Genomic DNA, 20,601 nt, shown 5'->3' with positions numbered 1-20,601 from the left:
GGTTCCGCACACACGAGGACGGCCTCAACCGGGATATTGGGTTCATGTCACACTATTTGTAACCCCCACAGAGTTTCACTGGCTGTCTTGTCTGGAGACAATACACATCTTTTTAGCCTGTCTTGATGCTCTCTCCACTCACGTTGTTTTGTTTCTTAAAGACTTGATTAGTTGTAAGTATTCGCATTCCAACCATTATTCATGTAAATTGAGTCTGTGTCTTTATATGCTCTGTTTGTGAACAGAATTCCCACTCACCTGAAGAAGGGGCTTGGAGCTCCGAAAGCTTGTGTGGCTTTTGCTACCAAATAAACCTGTTGGACTTTAACCTGGTGTTGTTAAACTTCTTACTACATTCTGGAAAGCCAGGATAGAACTGGAACCAATCTTTTCACACTTTTATAAGTTTTTATTCACAAAGATATATATATTACTGATATGCGCCCTTTCTAACCCAACCATCATGGTTTCAGTTTGTTCTATTTACAGGAGAACAAGTAAAACCCTTGTTAATGTCCACCACCTACATACAGTTAATGATGATTAACATCCAGGACAGGGAAAAGCAAATGCACCTTGCTGTTATAATTATCATGAAAACAATCCTAAATTCTTTTATTTCCTTTGTTTTAAAGTATCATTCTTTTTAATGCAAGATCTATAACTGTAAGGAATTGCTGTGCTAGTATTTGTCCTGCTCTGATCAGTCATTGCACTTTCGCCTTTGAACCAGCAAGTCACACATTCAAGCAGCACTCCAGATTTGAGAGTGTGATCCTGTGCAGTGGCGTATTGGGAAATCCACTGCCAGAAGTACTATTGTTTAGATAAGATGTTAAATCCTGCTCCCATCAATCTTCTCCGATCCTTCGGAAGAAGAGCATGGGAGAACACTTGGTATTTTGGCAGTATTTATCCCTAAACAAATACTTCTTAAAAAACAGATTATCCAGTTACTTTCACACTGTTTGTGGGACTTTGCTCAAATTAGGTGCTGCATTTCCTACATTGCAATTGTGATTGCACTTCAAGAAACATCTAATTGGCTGTTAAGTGCTTATGGATATTTTGAGGTTGTGAAAGGTATCATAATATTGCAAGTGCATTCTTTTTGTGAAATCCCATATGGGCAAAATACACTTGCCCATGATTTGTGATCAAAGAAATGGTGAAGCTAATGAGATTACTAAAGAAGTTGAATCTCTTGTGAAGAGGAAGAAGGAGACTTATGTAAAGATGAGACGTGAAGGCTCAGTTAGGGCGCTTGAAAGTTACAAGTTAGCCAGGAAGGACATAAAGAGAGTGTTAAGAAGAGCCAGGAGGGGACATGAGAAGTCTTTGGCAGGTAGGATCAAGGAAAACCCTAACGTTTTCTATAGGTATGTCAGGAATAAAAGAACGACTAGGGTAAGATTAGGGCCAGTCAAGGACAGTAGTGGGAAGTTGTGCGTGGAGTCCAAAGAGATAGGAGAGGCGCTAAATGAATATTTTTTGTCAGTATTCACACAGGAAAAAGACAATGTTGTCAAGGAGAATACTGAGATACAAGCTATTAGACTAGATGGGATTGAGGTTCATAAGGAGGAGGTGTTAGCAATTCTGGAAAGCGTGAGAATAGATAAGTCCCCTGAGCCGGATGGGATTTATCCTAGGATTCTCTGGGACGCTAGGGAGGAGATTGCAGAGCCTTTGGCTTTGATCTTTAAGTCATTATTGTCTACAGGAATAGTGCCAGAAGACTGGAGGATAGCAAATGTTGTCCCCTTATTCAAGAAGAGGAGTAGAGACAACCCTGGTAATTATAGACCAGTGAGCCTTACTTCTGTTGTGGGCAAAGTTTTGGAAAGGATTATAAGAGATAGGATTTATAATCATCTAGAAAGGAATAATTTGATTAGGAATAGTCAACACGGTTTTGTGAAGGGTAGGTCGTGCCTCACAAACCTTCTTGAGTTCTTTGAGAAGGTGACCAAAGAGGTGGATAAGGATAAAGCAGTTGATGTGGTGTATATGGATTTCAGTAAAGCGTTTGATAAGGTTCCCCGTGGTAAGCTATTGCAGAAGATACGGAGGCATGAGATTGAGGGTGATTTAGTGGTTTGGATCAGAAATTGGCTAGCTGTAAGAAAACAGAGGGTGTTGGTTGATGGGAAATGTTCATCTTGGAGTTCAGTTACTAGTGGTGTACCGCAAGGATCTGTTTTGGGGCCACTGCTGTTTGTCATTTTTATAAATGACCTGGATGAGGGCGTAGAAGGATGGGTTAGTAAATTTGCGGATGACACTAAAGTTGGTGGAGTTGTGGACAGTGCGGAAGGATGTTGCAGGTTACAGAGCGACATAGATAAGCTGCAGAGTTGGGCTGAGAGGTGGCAAATGGAGTTTAATGCGGAAAAGTGTGAGGTGATTCACTTTGGAAGGAGTAACAGGAATACAGAGTACTGGGCTAATGGTAAGATACTTGGTAGTGTGGATGAGCAGAGAGATCTCGGTGTCCATGTGCATAGATCCCTGAAAGTTGGCATCCAGGTTGATAGGGTTGTTAAGAAGGCGTACGGTGTGTTAGCTTTTATTTGGTAGAGGGATTGAGTTTTGGCGCCATGAGGTCATGTTGCAACTGTACAAAACTCTGGTGCGGCCGCACTTGGAGTATTGCGTACAGTTCTGGTCGCCGCATTGTGGGAAGGATATGGAAGCATTGGAAAGGGTGCAGAGGAGATTTACCAGGATGTTGCCTGGTATGGTAGGAAGATCGTATGAGGAAAGGCTGAGGGACTTGAGGCAGTTTTCGTTAGAGAGAAGGTTAAGAGGTGTCTTAATAGAGGCATATAAGATGATCAGAGGATTAGATAGGGTGGACAGTGAGAGCCTTTTTCCTCGGATGGTGATGGCTAGCACGAGGGGACATAGCTTTAAATTGAGGGGTGATAGATATAGGACAGATGTCAGAGGTAGGTTCTTTACTCGGAGAGTACTAAGGGCGTGGAATGCCCTGCCTGCAGCAGTAGTGGACTCGCCAACATTAAGGGCATTTAAATGGTCATTGGATAAATATATGGATGATATTGGAATAGTGTAGGTTACATGGGCTTTAGATTGGTTTCATAGGTCAGCGCAACACCGAGGGCTGAAGGGCCTGTACTGCGCTGTAATGTTCTATGTTCTATATGTTCTACATTCCACATTATTAATGTGCAAATTGCTACAGTGATTTCACCTGAGAAGCTGATGTGAGATTAAACATGGAAATTCAGAATGGCTGTTGAGATGGACAACTCTGAGAGTAGCGTTTAAACAGCATCTCAATTGCTGCTTAGTTATTGAAATGCATTAAACAGCATGATGTTGCTGCACTTTCATAGTAGATGCAAACAAAACCCACCACAGAAAATTTAAGTCTTGTCCACTCCAGTCTAAGTACCCATTTAATGACAGAGTAAGTGTTAGTTACTTTCAATCAATCTTTCCAGCACTAAGCATGAATTATTACCAATGGAGTCTCATTTTATCAGGTTTTAATTGTTATTGAAGATTTGAAAAATACAAAACTAAAAGATTTCTTTTACTTTTCCTTTCTGAACCTTTCTCTCTCTCTCTCGCTCAGTATTTGAACCAGTATTTCTTTCCCCCTCTTTTTATTTCGCTTTCTATATCCAATTTGGCATTGAAGTCACCCACTTTAATTTATGTTTTCATTGACATGGGAGATTTTGTTTAATCAAGTAATTGTTTGGGCTGCCTTTGTTTGTCTATCTGTTTCCTGCCCCCGGAACCTATATTTTATTTGTAATTTTCTGTCTGGCCCATTATCCAATGGACCAGACATGGCTGCAGAGGCTGTTTCATGAAGTTTATCCACCCAAATCTATCAACCTCTATTTCGGGGTTCCCCCCAAACCCATTCCCACAGATTTCTCCCAGGAGTTCTCGAATCGGGAGGTACCCCATTCACTAAAACTTGTTCCTTCCTACTGTATCTCCAACAGATATTGTACTTCAAAACTCCCTTCGCCATTGTGAGGCTACATACAATCAATGATTCAATGTCTTAAATTGAAAGCGTGAGGTATTTCTAAGTTTGCAAAGTTTTAGTGTCATTTGTTTTAATACCATTTACAATGGACTGAAAAAAGACTTGTATTTATATTGCACTTTCCATGACCTCTAGAGTCTCTATGCACTTTACAACCAATTACATACTTTTGAAGTGTCGTCACCGTTGCAATGTAGGCAATGCAGTAGGCAATTTGTGCACAGAAAGATCCCACAAATACCAATTGTAAACAGACCAGATAATCTGTTTGAGTGATGTGAATTAAAAAAGCAATGCTGGCCAAAACATGGGAAAGTTCTTCTGCTCCTCTTCACATTGTGTCTGGGGTTATTTTATGTTGACTCAAGAGGATAGGCAGGCCTCTCCACATAGTCCAGGCTCACATTTAACTCTCTTGACTAGAATTGAACTCATAACCTTCTGACTCAGGGCCATGTGTTTTACCAGTGACCAAGGCTGAGACATGGCATTGACTACACTAATTCATCCCTTATTGCAACATTACTGATTGTGTAATATCTTACGGTATGTAAACATTTGCATTGTCATTGTGAAATCACAAAACTTTGTACAGTGGTGGTACGGTGCTAAACCAGACCTGAGTGCCAGTGCACTGTACCCCGAGAGTTGTAGGTTCGTTGATCCTTCAGTTGTTGATTCAGTCAGCTAATGATTTCATCCATCCCACTGTGGGGAGGTGCAAAATGGGGATCAAGCACTTCCTCATTTGAGAAGGGGTCACTGATCTGTATCTCCCTATGTGCAATGGTACAGTGGTCAACCTTGAGAGGCTTTTGCAGAGACCTTGTCTCAGGCTAACTGTCCACAATTCTGGTGTCTCAAGCAGGGAGGAGGTAATAAATACACAAGCTCAAAGCTAGAGTGTCCATTCTCTGCTGTTAACCAGTATTGTCTAAAATCTCCCGAGCCTGTTGAGATGAAAGAAAACTGGATTACAGGTTGACACGCACATGTCAATTCCTGCGCTGCAATTAGTGTTACATTGTTTGAATCATTTCCTGTTTAAATCAGGAAAAGATTTTTAAAGCCACAACCTGGAATGGAGATTTTTCTGATTGTGTTGTTTCAGGCCCTTGGGGAACTTAAAAGTCTATGATTTTTGGTCCCAAATATGTTCAAGGAAGCAATAAGATGTCATAATAATTACTCACAGACTTTATAATTGTTTTAAATGTTTAACCAATGAATCTTTTATAGTGCCTGAAAGAATTAAAAGGGCCACATCAAAATAATAAATATATTTCAGTAAATTACAACTTCCCTAGATTCTAGAACTATCCCAGTGGACTAGAAGCTTGCAAATGTTACAGCACTATTCAAGAAAGATGGGACAGTGAAAACAGAGCATTATAATGGGTGGCCTAGTGGTTAGCACTGTTACCTCAGCGCCAGGGACCCGTGTTCGATTTCCGGCTTGTGTCACTGTCTGTATGGAGTTTGCACGTTCTCCCCATGTCTGCGTGGGTTTCCTCCGGATGATCCGATTTCCTCCCACAGTCTAAAGATATGCGGGTTAGGTGCTTTGGCCATGCTAAATTGCCCCTTAGTGTCCCGGGAAGTATAGGTTAGAGGGATTAGCAGGTTAAATATGTGGGGCTACGGGGTTAGGGCCTGGGTAGGATTGTTGTCGTGCAGACTCGATGGGCCAAATGGCCTTTTTCTGCACTGTAGGAATTCTATGATTCTATAGGCCAGGTAGCCTGGTATCAGTTGCCAGGAAAATGCTGGATTCTATTATTAAGGTAGTCTTAACAATGCACTTGGAAAATCATAGTATTATCAGGCACAAAGAGGCTGCAAAGAGATATAGAAAGGTTATGAATGGGAAACAAAGAGGAATAGAAAGCAAAATATTTTTAACGGGCATGATACTTCTATATGTTGATATTCATAAAGTAAACTCATGCATGGAACACAAAGTTAGCAATAGAATTAGTAAATTCTGGATAAACTCAGCAGGTCTGGCAGCATCTGTAAAAAGAAACAGAGTTACTTTTTGAGTATAAATGGTCTTTCTAGAGAACTGAAGCAAGGTAGAAATGTACAGAATTTTTAAAGCTGGAAAGCGGGTGGAGGAGGTGGGCAGAATAGAAGACTAGGGATAGGTCACGGTAAAGGAAATGTGGACAATTTTATTATAGATATAAGACAAAGGGGAGTGTTAATGGTGCTACTAAGGGATGAAGAATGCTAATGGTGACAAAAAATAAGATTGCAGAATGTGTTAATGGGAGCAACTGAACAGCCAGGAACAGGTGACCAAGTGGGGGAGGGGTGGGGTTGTGTGAGGGGGGGGGGGGGGGGGGGGGAATTAAAGGGAGATGTTTACTGCCTAAACTGCCTAATTGTTGAACTCAGTGTTGAGCCCTGAAGGTTGTAATGTGCCTAATCAGAAGATGAGGTGTTCTTCAAGTTTGCATTGGACGTCACTGGAGCATTGCTTTGCTTTTACAGCAAGTTAGGTACAGCGAGCAATTAGGAAGGCAAATGGCATGTTGGTTTTTATGAAGGGATTGGAACACAAGAACAAGGGAGCTTTGCTACAATTTTACTGGGCATTGGGGAGATCACACCTGGCGGATGGTGAGCAATTTTGATTTCCATATCTAAGCAAGGATATTCTTGTATTGGAGGCAGGACAGTAAAGGTTCACAAGATTGGTTCCTGGAATGAGAAGTTTGGCTTATGATGAGAGACTGAGTAAATTGCACTTAAGAGTCTCTGGAGTTTAGAAGAATGAGAGCTGATATCATTGCCAAATATAAGATTTTGAAGTAGCTTGACAAGGTAGACACAGAGAAGCTTTTTCTCCTGACTGGGACATCCAGGACACAGGTGTGTAGTGTTCAATTAGTCTGTGTTTGATCATCTGCTTCTGTTGCTTGGTTAAGTCTGGGCGTGGAATCAGAGAAATGTAAATAAACTGTAGAAAGAGGTGGCAGTCAGAGCTGAAGAATGGAGTAGACATTTTAAAGCATGAAATAACGCATACAAATGTGTGACATCTCTGCATAGCTCTGAGATATCAGGAGCACAGTCTCAGGGTAGGAGGCCAATCATTTAGAAATGAGATGAGGAAAAAGGGTTGTGAATCTTTAAAATTGTTTCCCTCAGAGGTTTGTGAATGCACCATCATCACAAATATTCAAGGTGGAGACAGACAAGTTTTGGGTATGTCAGGCCGAAAGGTTGAATTCAGGCAGGAGATCTGCCATGATTGTATTGAATGCGAAGCTGACTAGAGGAACCATATGGTCAACTCCAGCTCCAATTTGTTATGTTTTTACGGGTTGAGAGAATCTTAGAGAAGAAAGACAGATGTTTAAGTAACAATGAAAACCATGTCAACCTGGACTTTGTTTAAAATTATTGTAAACTATGGATAGACTTGGGGTGGAGGGTAAGTATCTATCAGTGATGGCGCTTAATCTTCAACTTTGTCAATACAGTGATGACACTTAATCTTCAACTTTGTCAATACAGCTTGGAAATCTGTATGAACTGCTATTCTTCTACAAGTTGTAGATTGAGAGAATCGGATAATGACGTTCCTTTGTTCTTCCTGCTGAATGCAGGTTGTTAGAAAGACTGATGGGCCATCCTTTTATTTTAGAATGGTCAATGGCAGTTTGGCTTTAGTTAAGATTTGTCAACTGCTGGAACATAGACATGAAAAAGGTATTAATCTTTTGATTACTTTGCATGTTGATTCAGGTTGGTTATTTATATTTACACAATTATATTACAACAATGCCTACACTTCAAAAACACTTCATTGGCTGTGAAGCACTTTGGGACATCATGAGGTTGTGAAAGGCACTCAATGAATGAAAGTTTGTTCATTCTTCATTAGGCATGTTCATTTATTTTCTCATTCTCATTTTCACCTCCTGAGTGGAGTGATCCTATTATCAGGATATGGTTCTTGAACAGTAACCATTCTTCATATGTTAGTCTTTAGAAGTGTGCCAATGAGCTACATCTTCAGTATCCATACAAGTGCTGTTCCAGCAAGATGCCATTATGAAACCAATTGTAACAGTTACAATTAGTTACTTCAGCACAGGTCAAGGATTTAACTTTAAATCTTCCTGGTCTCTACGATTCACTGTATAAACTTGTCGAACCATCAATGGAGTGCAGATTATATTTCAAATCTCATGCAGAATTCTTTCATTTGCTGTATGAAAAATAAAAAAATCATTACTTAGTGAGAAGGTGTCAGAGTGCTTTGTTATCCCTTAATGGAGGCATATGCATTCCGTTGACTTAACCTTGAAGTTAGTAATGAACACCTATAATGATAAGTTTTCAGGCCAGAAAAAACTTGAGTAAATTAGATGGCACTGTTTAGTTGTGATGTGGAGATGCCAGCGTTGGACTGGGGTGAACACAGTAAGAAGTCTAACAACACCAGGTTAAAGTCCAACAGGTTTATTTGGTAGCAAATGCCACTAGCTTTCGGAGTGCTGCCCCTTCGTCAGGTGGAGTGGGAGATGTGCTCACAAACAGGGCATACAGAGACACAAACTCAGTTTACAGAATAATGATTGGAATGCTAATACAGCTAATCAAGTCTTAAAGGTACAGACAATGTGAGTGGAGAGAGCATTAAGCACAGGTTAAGGAGATGTGTATTGTCTCCAGACAGGACAGCTAGTGAGATTTTGCAAGTCCAGGCAAGTTGTGGGGGTTACAGATAGTGTGACATGAACCCAAGATCCCGGTTGAGGCCGTCCTCATGTGTGCGGAACTTGGCTATCAGTATTCACCAGGCAAGACTGTTCTCTTCCTGTTGGAGAGCACTTCAGCGGTCACGGGCATTCGGCCTCTGATCTTCAGGTAAGTGTTCTCCAAGGCGGCCTTCACGACACACGACAACGCAGAGTCGCTGAGCAGAGACTGATAGCCAAGTTCCGCACACATGAGGACGGCCTCAACCGGGATCTTGGGTTCATGTCACACTATCTGTAACCCCCACAACTTGCCTGGACTTGCAAAATCTCACTAGCTGTCCTGTCTGGAGACAATACACATCTCTTTAACCTGTGCTTAATGCTCCCTCCACTCACGTTGTCTGTACCTTTAAGACTTGATTAGCTGTATTAGCATTCCAATCATTATTCTGTAAATTGAGTTTGTGTCCCTGTATGCCCTGTTTGTGAGCACATCTCCCACTCCAACTGACAAAGGGACAGCGCTCCGAAAGCTAGTGGCATTTGCTACCAAATAAACCTGTTGGACTTTAACCTGGTGTTGTTAGACTTCTTACACTGTTTAGTTGCACAGGGATTAGTATCCTTCCTAGCACTGAAGCAAATACTGGTGCTGAAGTGCACGGGCAAAGGTCAGTGCTGGCTGAGTCTCAGCCCCATCTACAAAAACAGATTTGCATTTCTACACCTCCGTTCACAACCTCAGGATGTCCTGGAGTGTTTTACAACAGTGTCTGCACTTCATTGGCTGTAATTCATTCATGGGACATGGGCATCTCTGGCTGGTCAGCATTTATTGCCCATCCCTAGTCGCCCTTGAGAAGATGGTGGTGAGCTGCTGCCTCGAATCACTACAGTCCATGTGCTGTGGGTTGACCCTCAATGCTGTTAGGGAGGGAATTCCAGGATTTTGAGCCAGTGACTGCGAAGGAACTGCGACATATTTCCAAGTCAGGCTGGTGAGTGGCTTGGAGGGGAACTTGCAGGTGGTGGTGTTCCCATGTATCAGCTGCTCCTGTCCTTCTAGATTAAAGTGGTCATGGGTTTGGAAGGTGCTGAGGATCACTGGAGGAGGCCGAGATGGGTCATCCTCTCGGCACTTCTGGCTGAAGATTGCTGCGAATGCTTCAGCCTTATCTTTTTTGCTGATGTGCTAGGCTCCTCCATCATTGGGGATGCAGATATTTGTGGAGCCTCCTCCTCCAGTGAGTTGTTTAATTGTCCACCACCATTCACAACTGGATGTGGCACGGCTGCAGAGCTTAGATCTGATCTATTGGTTGTGGGATCGCTTAGCTCTACCTATCACTTGCTGTTTAGGGCATTTGACATGCAAGTCGTCTTGTTTGGTAGCTTCACCAGGTTGACACCTCATTTTTAGGTATGCCTAGTGCTGCTCCTGGCATATAGGAAACAAGACAGCCAATCTACAAAGAGCCAGTACTCATCTGGGTTTGCTGTTGTGGTCAGCAGTGTCCAGCTGCCGGAACAGAAGCCAATCTCAGCACCATAATAGTTGCTCTGTGACCCATCCATCCATCTGGTACCTCTGATACTGTGGGCTGTAGACTGTTCCTAGACCAGATGAATTCAGTCTATGTCAGAACATTTTTTTCTGTTTATGATTTTTATGGCATACACAATGGTTAACTGACAAATGGAAAAATTATTCAACACCTGAAGGAATAATTATTTTATGATCTATGGAATCAAAGTTTTCAAGACCTGTAGAATATTTGGAGATTCCATAGTTATCAGTTATCTCTTAAGAATCTGCTGTGTTTGTTGGTTCTGACTTGTCTTTAATTCCTGTCGTTACTGGGGTGGGCAACAAAAATAAAGTTACGTGGGCAATCTGCAAAATTTCCATTTCTTATTTGTAAATATAGTTCCTGACAAATGCCTTATTGGCTTGAAGCACAATTGCTGCTGTAGTGCTCAGTCACCCTTTAGACTTACAGCTGCAAAATGGATTGAGTACTTTATTCTTGAGGACTTGAATTAAGTACATTAATTTGGCAGACGATCTATTTGCAGAGGTAGAGTCGCATATGGAACATTGGGAGATTTCCCAATTATACCCATGAATCGTTCCATAGCTGTATTCTCCCTCAAATCCAAAAGGATCTATTCAAGGAAACTGATATGCAGGGAATGGTGAGAGATGAAAACCCACTTGCTTCCTCTCCACTATGCAGTCTATGATTGTTTTTGTCTGAATCTATTCAGCAAGGATACTGATGGTGAACCTAAATACAAACAGTTGATCCATTTTGCAGCTGTAAGTCTAAAGGGTGACTGAGCACTACAGCAGCAATTGTGCTTCAAGTATATATTTTAAATGGAACAACTTACTTTCAAAACTGTGTTGTTAATTTGACTTCTAGAAAGGAGGAGATGCCAAGAGGCAAGGATTAACGGTGCTGGACCCGAAGAGGAGTAATGCGATCAACATTGGTCTCACAGTATTGCCTCCGGTACATATCATCAAAAATGCCATCCTCAACTTTGATGAATATGCAATCAACAAGGAAGGCATTGAGGTAAGGGATCCAAAATTGAAACTGTGGGTTCAGGTTAGTGTGCGTTCAAGAATTTGGAAAAATAACAAGAATGGGAACATAAGTTTGCAACAGTTGCTTGCTCCCCCTCATCAATTTTAGTTCAATCCCCCACCCCTGTCTCAGCATTGTCATGTATCAGTTAGTATTTTGATTTACAAGATTGACGAGCAAGAAAAGACCAGCTGACCCAAGAAGCTATCCCCACACTATGATGGCCACAGCAATGAGGAATAAATAGTTCCCCACTCCCCCAAGCCACCCCCTGCAGCCGTGTGTCATGCTGGGTTTCAATCAGACATCAAACTAAGTTAAGTGCAAAGAAACCAGATGAACTTTCAATATTGTACAGCCTCTCTGAGAAAGAGAAATATTTGCACCAGTTTTACTGCATGACACTCTGTTCTTTCTATAGCTAATACCTAACTGTTGCCTTGGAAATTCCAACACTTTGATTGTGGTACATATTAAACTGGCAGCATTACATAGAAAACAATCAATGTGTTGTTTTTAAAAATATAGATAAATGTGATTGAGTAGGGTGTGCTGGCAAGAAATTCAGCCAGAAATTGTTTATTTTTTTCTAAAATCTAATTTCACTGCTGATTTATATTTTAAAAATACATCAACATCTGCCAAGCCGAGTACTACTTCCCTGAACAAAAGATGATGGATGTAATCCACTGGTTCCCCAGTGCTTCGATGCCAAACAGGAATTCTCCCATGCAAATTCCACTCCCCCAACCCCAGATGTTATTTACCATTCCTCATTGGGAAGCAGGAAGGATTAATTGGATTGATCAATTGTTTCCTCCTCCTTCCTCTCTCATTGCCTTCTGGAATTACACCCAATACAGTGGAGCCTCCATGACACCTGCTCTGTATGTCTTCCAGTGTCTTGGAAGGTAGAGTCTTGCATTAGACTTTTCCTCATAGATGTAATCTTCCAACGTCATACTCTTCCTGTTGGGTGTAAGTCAACTCCTCAATCCAAGAAAGATTAAATTCAGTTTATGTTGTTTGCAGTGTATTTATCTGCACTCCTATACTAATACATCAAACTTGTTCAGCCAAAATTTGGAGACTCAATTTGTCTGACTGCCTCCAAAGGGAAGGGAGGTTCATCCAATATGGGTCCATTCTAATCTGACTGAGACCAAGCGTTCAGTGAGGAACATCACACCATGTTTATCTGTGGATACCTGTATATTCTCATCATCAGAAGAATGATGTTCACTTGCAGGTGCCATTCTTCCCTGCTTATTTTTGTTGGTACTGCCATTCCTAACGAAGGCTTGTTGGAAAATGGAGGTCCATGAATCTCATGGTTAAAAGTGGGGTAATCTGTCTCCATGAGTTTCGCTTTAAATGTCGATTGAATGACAGCTGTCATGGCCAAAATAATCTGAGTCATCACAGATCATGTCATTTACGATAGAGTGTGACATCAACAGTAAGAACGTGATATGTTAGCTACTACAAACATGCTTGTAATTCTCTGCCTGAAGGCAAGTCCTTGGTGATTATTCGCCAAATCACCGCTAAGTGCCACACGTTCATTTTTACTATGGGTAGGGTGAGGAGGTAGACCTGAAGTCAGCTCAATCAGAAAGGGAATCAAACCCCATGCTATTGGCATTAAGCTGATCCCCACACTAGCTGTCTAGCTAACTGAGAAAACTGGACTCCCCATTTTCACACAGTAACACTTTTAAAACAGGAGAGCCTGAATTTAAATTATATATTCAAAAACAAATCCCACTATATCCAATTAATTTAAGGGTGACATTTTCAAATGAGTTTAACAGTGAGTTTTTAGTCAATGTTTCAAATGTTTGTAATTTCCACTGGAAACCCTGCCATCACCTCCCCCTTCTGTTTTCCAACAGAAAATCCTGACTATGATCCCCACAGAAGAGGAGAAGCAGAAGATCCAAGAAGCTCAGCTGGCAAATCCTGATGTGCCACTGGGAACAGCTGAGCAGTTCCTTTTAACCTTGTCCTCGATCAATGGGATTACAGCCAGGCTGCAGCTCTGGGCTTTCAAACTAGATTACGAGTTCATGGAAAAGGTGGGAATTGTCTTAGAGTCCTTATGTTAGATTGCTTAGGGAATGTTGCAGCTTTTAAAAGAAATATAATCTCAAGTAGATTATCTACAAGGAGTATTAGGTTTTATGCAATGTGTAGAATTGAAATCCATTTAATTGGGGAAGACTAGAAATAAATATTTATATATAGTAATATAAATATTAAATATATGATATATAAATATATATTTTTTAATATATGAAAACACAGTGCAGAATATAATTCAATTTAATCACATTAACAGTTGTGAAGGATCCAAATCTTGATATGTCCGAGATAGTTAGGCAGATAATGGGCAACTTGTGTAATTCTAGATACCTAAATGGGTATATTGTAGTCATTATTTGCTGTTTAAGAGGAACATTGAAATATTTGAATTGACTTGCATGTGCTAGTTAGCAATCCACAGAGTCTGCACGGTACTTTATAGAACATGATGATCTTTGACCTGCCAATTGGATCTGCAGTTTTAAAGTTCATGGCTGGCAATCTTGTGCTTTTAGTAAGGTACTATAATTCAACAAGATTGGGAATCTATCCATTTGATAAATCTTTTAAATACTTCAGATTGCTCACTTAATGCTTTACTGACTGAGTTGCTTCAAAATTGACTTTCAAGAGAAAGTTTGCATATAAAGTTCTGAAATCAAAGTTTTAACTTTTTGTTGCAGGAAATTGCAGAACCGCTGTTTGACCTGAAGCTTGGAATGGAGCAGCTTGCAAAGAATAAAACCTTTAAATCCCTTTTGGCAACTCTACTTGCAATTGGGAATTTTCTGAACAATTCTAGTGTAAGAAGCCATTCTTGTTTCATGGTGATGGAATTGCTATTTGAAACCCCTCCGCTCCCTTATTGAAGTTTACATTTTAGGACTTGCTTTCCCCTAGGCCAAAGGATTTGAACTGAGTTACCTGGAGAAAGTGTCTGAGGTGAAAGATACCATTCAGAGGCAGTCTTTGCTGTATCATACCTGCAACCTTGTGGTGGAGAACTTCCCAGACACGACAGACGTGTATTCAGAAATTGCAGCAATCACCAGGTCTGCTAAGGTGAGTACCAGGAAGGTACACATCATACCAGTGCGGACAATGACCAAGTTGAGAAATTTGCTATTTTCCACTTTGTGCACCCAGTAACATCAAGTATTATGAGAACATGATTCATACCGGTTAGGTACATTGTGAGGTTTCTGCTATATTTTTCCAAATAGTTTAATCCCACCATAGAAGCACATCCATTGCTGAACAAATATGGTAGCTGGTTTACAGTCACCTTCTTCCTTGTGGTCATGATTTCTTGTGCATCTCTACATCCTTCATCCTAACATTGGAGACCATGCCTTTCAGCCAACTTGGTCATAAACATGGGGCAGGATGTTCCGGCCCACCCTGCTGGCAGGATCTTGTTATCCGGCCAAAGGTGACTGTCCCCTCCAGCACCCCCCCACCCCGCCCCAACAGGCTGGTTCCCCCAACTACGCAGCAAGCGAGCCATTCAAAACGCCTTTGCAGGACTGGGAGATCCCGCCAGCAGCCAATGGCACCTCAGCCGCCATTGCTGAGTGGGTGAGGGGCTGGAAAATCCCAGCCATGGAATTCCCTACCCAGTCCATGCACTTCTGTCCTCCTTTAAGACAATACAAATGACGCCTCTTAGTCGAAGTAGGTGGTCACCTAATGTCTCCTGCTTTGTCTCGTTATCCATGATTGTCTGGTTATGCTCCAAGGAAGCACCTTGGGACATTTTGCCATGTTAGGGTGCCATGTAAATGCAAGTTGTTGTTGTCGCACTGCAGCTGGTACAAGTCCCAGTGCTACAATTCTCAGAACATTGGTGGTACATACTGGAGTTGGGCTTGCAGGCACGTGATATGTTCCCTACCAACCTTCTGCACCCGACAAGACAATAATGAAGAGCTAAAGCAAAAAACGGGTCAAAATCAAACCCTGAAAAAGAGCAAAATTAATCTTCTGCCTCAAGATGTGTGAGCAGAAGTTAAAATGCAGTTTCCTGGAGGTCAATAGTTGTTCAAGATTTTATAAAGGACTTTTTGAATCTTAGCAAATCAGCAAAAAAGGGTCTGCTGTTGCAGCAAAGAATTCAATCCCATGACCAAATAAAATTTATCTTTCCATGTTATTCATTAAAAAATGGAATCAGTTATAAATTGGACCCTCTTGTACATTTTGGGCTTTCACAAATGCCAAAAGCAAACTGATTTAAAAAGCTTTCTCTGTTTACAATGACAATTTAATAACTCTAATGGAAAACCCTTCTGGCCAGTGGGTCACATTTGATGGTAGCTGTTATAATTCATTACTGGTGCTGCCGATTTATGTTTCCTTCCTGCTTTTAACTGCATTGGCATCATTTGCGATGGGGCTGCTCTCATCACATGTCCGCTTGTCTCTGTTTACAGGTTGACTTTGATCAATTGGCAGAAAGCCTTGTTCAGCTGGAGAGAAAATGCAAAGCCTCGTGGGACCATCTGAAGGTCATTGCAAAGCACGAAACGAAACCTGTTCTCAAAAACAAAATGACAGAATTTCTGAAGGACAGCACAGAAAGGATCATAATCCTCAAAGTGGTACATCGCAGAATTATAAACAGGTCAGACTTCATTCTCAAGGTTCTGTCTGCTCGCAGGAGTTCTAAGATTTCGAGGATAGTATATTGGCGAGGCTCGTGTTGAAAATGAAAACACTTTGTATAAATATACTTGAATGAATTGGCATCGAAGTGTTTATCCACAAGTTGCTTCTGTTTTAATCAGTTTTCTTCCCTCCTCCTACAGACGATATCAGAACATTCTAGAACCGTTACGAGGAGGTCATTCAGCTCCTCAGGCCTACTCCTCAATTCAGTCATATCATGCTTCATTACATCTCTATCACCTTTGCTCCGTATATTTTGGTATCCCCATCTCATTAAAACTTGAAAATTCAAATTGACTCGGGATTGAAAGCTTTCTGGGGAGGATAGTTCCAGATTTCTACAATCCTGTGTGTGGAAAAAGTGCCCCATTTTAGTTTAAGAAAATTACCCTGGACAGGATCTTCCGGTCCTGCCAAAGTCAACAGAGTTTCGAATGTCTTATCACATCTGTCGTGGAAAATCAGCCACTGTGTCTGTCTCTTTCTCCCCCTCGCACGCTCACTCCATCTTTCAGACTCGCACTTACACTTTCACTCTCTCGCACACTCTCTCACTTGCGCTCTGCCTCGCGCTCTCGCTCAGCCCCCCCTCTCACGCTCATGCCCCCCTCTCTCTCTCGCTCGGCCCCCCTCTCTCTCTCGCTCGGCCCCCCTCTCTCTCTCGCTCGGCCCCCCTCTCTCTCTCGCTCGGCCCCCCTCTCTCTCTCGCTCGGCCCCCCTCTCTCTCTCGCTCGGCCCCCCTCTCTCTCTCGCTCGGCCCCCCTCTCTCTCTCGCTCGGCCCCCCTCTCTCTCTCGCTCGGCCCCCCTCTCTCTCTCGCTCGGCCCCCCTCTCTCTCTCGCTCGGCCCCCCTCTCTCTCTCGCTCGGCCCCCCTCTCTCTCTCGCTCGGCCCCCCTCTCTCTCTCGCTCGGCCCCCCTCTCTCTCTCGCTCGGCCCCCCTCTCTCTCTCGCTCGGCCCCCCTCTCTCTCTCGCTCGGCCCCCCTCTCTCTCTCGCTCGGCCCCCCTCTCGCTCGGCCCCCCTCTCTCTCTCGCTCGGCCCCCCTCTCTCTCTCGCTCGGCCCCCCTCTCTCTCTCGCTCGGCCCCCCTCTCTCTCTCGCTCGGCCCCCCTCTCTCTCTCGCTCGGCCCCCCTCTCTCTCTCGCTCGGCCCCCCTCTCTCTCTCGCTCGGCCCCCCTCTCTCTCTCGCTCGGCCCCCCTCTCTCTCTCGCTCGGCCCCCCTCTCTCTCTCGCTCGGCCCCCCTCTCTCTCTCGCTCGGCCCCCCTCTCTCTCTCGCTCGGCCCCCCTCTCTCTCTCGCTCGGCCCCCTCTCTCTCTCGCTCGGCCCCCCTCTCTCTCTCGCTCGGCCCCCCTCTCTCTCTCGCTCGGCCCCCCTCTCTCTCTCGCTCGGCCCCCCTCTCTCTCTCGCTCGGCCCCCCTCTCTCTCTCGCTCGGCCCCCCTCTCTCTCTCGCTCGGCCCCCCTCTCTCTCTCGCTCGGCCCCTCTCTCTCTCTCTCTCTCGGCCCCCCTCTCTCTCTCTCTCTCTCTCTCGGCCCCCCTCTCTCTCTCTCTCTCTCGGCCCCCTCTCTCTCTCTCTCTCTCGGCCCCCCTCTCTCTCTCTCTCTCGCTCGGCCCCCCTCTCTCTCTCTCTCTCGCTCGGCCCCCCTCTCTCTCTCTCTCGCTCGGCCCCCCTCTCTCTCTCTCTCGCTCGGCCCCCCTCTCTCTCTCTCTCGCTCGGCCCCCCTCTCTCTCTCTCTCGCTCGGCCCCCCTCTCTCTCTCGCTCGGCCCCCCTCTCTCTCTCGCTCGGCCCCCCTCTCTCTCTCGCTCGGCCCCCCTCTCTCTCTCGCTCAGCCCCCCCTCTCTCTCGCTCGGCCCCCCCCTCTCTCTCGCTCGGCCCCCCCCTCTCTCTCGCTCGGCCCCCCTCTCTCTCTCGCTCGGCCCCCCTCTCTCTCTCGCTCGGCCCCCCCCCCTCGCTCTCTCGCTCGGCCCCCCCCCCTCGCTCTCTCCCGGCCCCCGCCCCTCGCTCTCTCCCGGCCCCCCCCTCGCTCTCTCCCGGCCCCACCCTCGCTCTCGCCCGGCCTCCCCCTCGCTCTCGCCCGGCCTCCCCCTCGCTCTCGCCCGCCCCCCCCCCCCACCCCCCGCTCTCGCCCGGCCCCCCCCCCTCGCTCTCGACCGGCCCCCCCCTCGCTCTCGCCCGCTCAGCCCCTCGCGCCCCCTCACACGCCACCCCTCAAACTGGGTGGAAGTATGGGTACATTAGCATAGTGGTAATGTTGCTGGATTAGTAATCCAGAGGCTTGGTCTAATGATCTGGAGATTTGAGTTCAAATCCCACTATTTCAGTTGTGAAATTTACATTCAATTAATTCTAAAATCTAAAAAAAAACTAGTCCCAGTAATAGGGCACCTTGAAACTACTGGATTATCCTAAAAGCCCATTTTATTCATGAGGAAAGAAAAAGTGCCATCCACACCCGATCTGGCAGAGCTGTGACTCCAGAATCTTGGCTACGTGATTGATCCTTAAATACCTTCTCTAATAGCCTGGAAGGCCAATCTGTTGCATTCAAGAAGGCATTTCCCCATCACCTCCCTCAGCATCATTAGGGATGGGCAATAAATGTTGGTCTTGCCAGAGACACACACACCTCATGAATGAATAAAAATAAAGAAAATATCAAGCACAGTAAGTTTCCAAGGAAAGAAAGGACAGTTCAGGACAGTGTCCATCCAACAAATTCATCAGAACGTTCCAGGCTCGGGCTTGTTCTCAAGCCACATTTTCCCCACACCTTCTCAAAAGAGGTTCTGTCGAGTTATTTGTATCTCTGCACTGAGTTGGACAGCGATTCCATTGCATTTTTGGGGAAACAAAATATCTTTTTGGGAATTATGTATTTGCATTAAACATTAGTACACTAACAATCAGTGCAGCAGAGTGGGGACAGGTGGAAATGGGCCTGGTGTGCTCGGGTTCACATCACCATTGATTGGCTAACTAAGAGGTTTAATTGCCTCCCAGTCATCTGTGGAGGCTCCCTGATGCCTCCTAGTGGCCCATTCCAGAGACTATTGGTGATCATTTTCTGCCCAGCTGTAAGCTGCAAGGCAACCCATGGCTGAAAAAGGCACAAAAATTGCAAGAAGGAGGGAGAATTATTTGAGGAGTCAATTCCTCCATGACAAAGAGGAAGGTTTAAACCTTTGGAGGAGAGGGGGGGTTTTAATGTATAGCTGAATAAAATCCGGACCAGATTTGCAAGATGAAAAACATCTTCTAAAGCTTCTAAGAGTCCCTCGGTTCATGAAGCCTGAACAGGCTCAGCCCTGTTCCTAGACTGCTCGACCCCCTCAGGGTAATTTGGGCACAATTGGCATAAATTTACAACCTCGCCCGAAGTCCACATAGATGGCTGGTATGGGTAATTGAGAAACATCAGATTGTTCCATGGTTGGGGCAGTGTAGTGAGAACCAGGGCCCTTGAGGCATGAGGCAGCAGTGCTAAACATTATGCCACCATGCTGCCCAAAATCATGAGTGTTCTAGATAAAAGCAACTTCAACAAAAAACAATATAGATAGCCCAAAGATCACACAATTGTTTGGAATTGTCGACAATCTAAGGATTAAACTCAACAAGGTCCTGTACTTTACAAAAAGCAACTCGTAATAGCCAAAGCTCTTACTGGTCGTCGCGTGCTGTGGATCCATTGTCTTGTCAGAAAAGGTTCCTGGCCCTGACACCCTATCTAATCAGCAGTACTCTCAAATCAGTCTAAGAGAGCCACACCAGCACAGGATGTCGGTGTGCATCCTTGTGCTTTGGTGCACTCTTGTGGAGGAATCTGACATGCAAATGCTATTACATATGTCCTTAATTACTGAAAGCAAAGTCCACTTTGCCTGTAGTCGCCAAGGTCCCATTTCACAGCATATGTACCATCATTGCATTGACCATGTCATAAAGTACTGGAAAATTTTTATCATGTCAACTGTGGACAGAAACTCCTAATACGCATAACCATTTCTTACAGGTTCCATTCTTTTCTGTTGTACCTGGGTCATCCTTCTAACGCTGCCCGCGAGTTGAAGATTACTAGGTTCTGTAAAATAATTAGCGAGTTTGCACTAGAATATCGGACCACCAGAGAACGGGTACTGCAGCAGAAACAGAAGCGGGCTGCATATCGAGAACGGAACAAGACGAGGGGCAAAATGATCACAGAGGTATGTTTAAGGTTTCAGAGCAGTGCTGGGTCGTGATATAAAGGCAGTAGATCGTGATGTAGAATCGGTCTGGGTTGAAATGATCAATAGCAGGGGAAGGAAGATGAGGGTGGGAGCAGTTTATAGACCCCCAACATATGACCTCTCCAGCAGTCAGAGCATAAATGGGGAAATATCAAGGGCATGTTCGAAGGGAACTGCAATCATCATGGGAGATATTAATCTGCATGTTGACTGGACAACCAAACCGGCAAGGGTAGTATAGAAAAATTTATGGAGTGTAACAGGAATTGCTTTTT

The 20,601-nt window shown here is 44.1% G+C and overlaps 1 protein-coding gene across 6 annotated transcripts in view; it reads left to right on the top strand.

The window, feature by feature from the left end:
- fhod1 (formin homology 2 domain containing 1) overlaps positions 1 to 20,601 on the top strand; it is a 322,304-nt gene that overhangs the window by 287,031 nt on the left and 14,672 nt on the right. For all 6 annotated transcript variants that reach the window (XM_078211000.1, XM_078211005.1, XM_078211004.1 and 3 more), the window contains 6 exons: positions 11,178 to 11,333; positions 13,241 to 13,423; positions 14,114 to 14,233; positions 14,331 to 14,492; positions 15,863 to 16,053; positions 20,110 to 20,302. In XM_078211000.1, coding sequence (XP_078067126.1) covers positions 11,178 to 11,333; positions 13,241 to 13,423; positions 14,114 to 14,233; positions 14,331 to 14,492; positions 15,863 to 16,053; positions 20,110 to 20,302 — 1,005 coding nt within the window. The remainder of the gene's footprint in view (positions 1 to 11,177; positions 11,334 to 13,240; positions 13,424 to 14,113; positions 14,234 to 14,330; positions 14,493 to 15,862; positions 16,054 to 20,109; positions 20,303 to 20,601) is intronic.

This window comes from Mustelus asterias, chromosome 4 (assembly GCF_964213995.1).
Source record: "Mustelus asterias chromosome 4, sMusAst1.hap1.1, whole genome shotgun sequence".
NCBI classification, from domain to species: domain Eukaryota; kingdom Metazoa; phylum Chordata; class Chondrichthyes; order Carcharhiniformes; family Triakidae; genus Mustelus; species Mustelus asterias.
The sequence above is the reverse complement of the archived record's forward strand: the minus strand, read 5'-3'. Positions and strand labels throughout refer to the sequence as shown.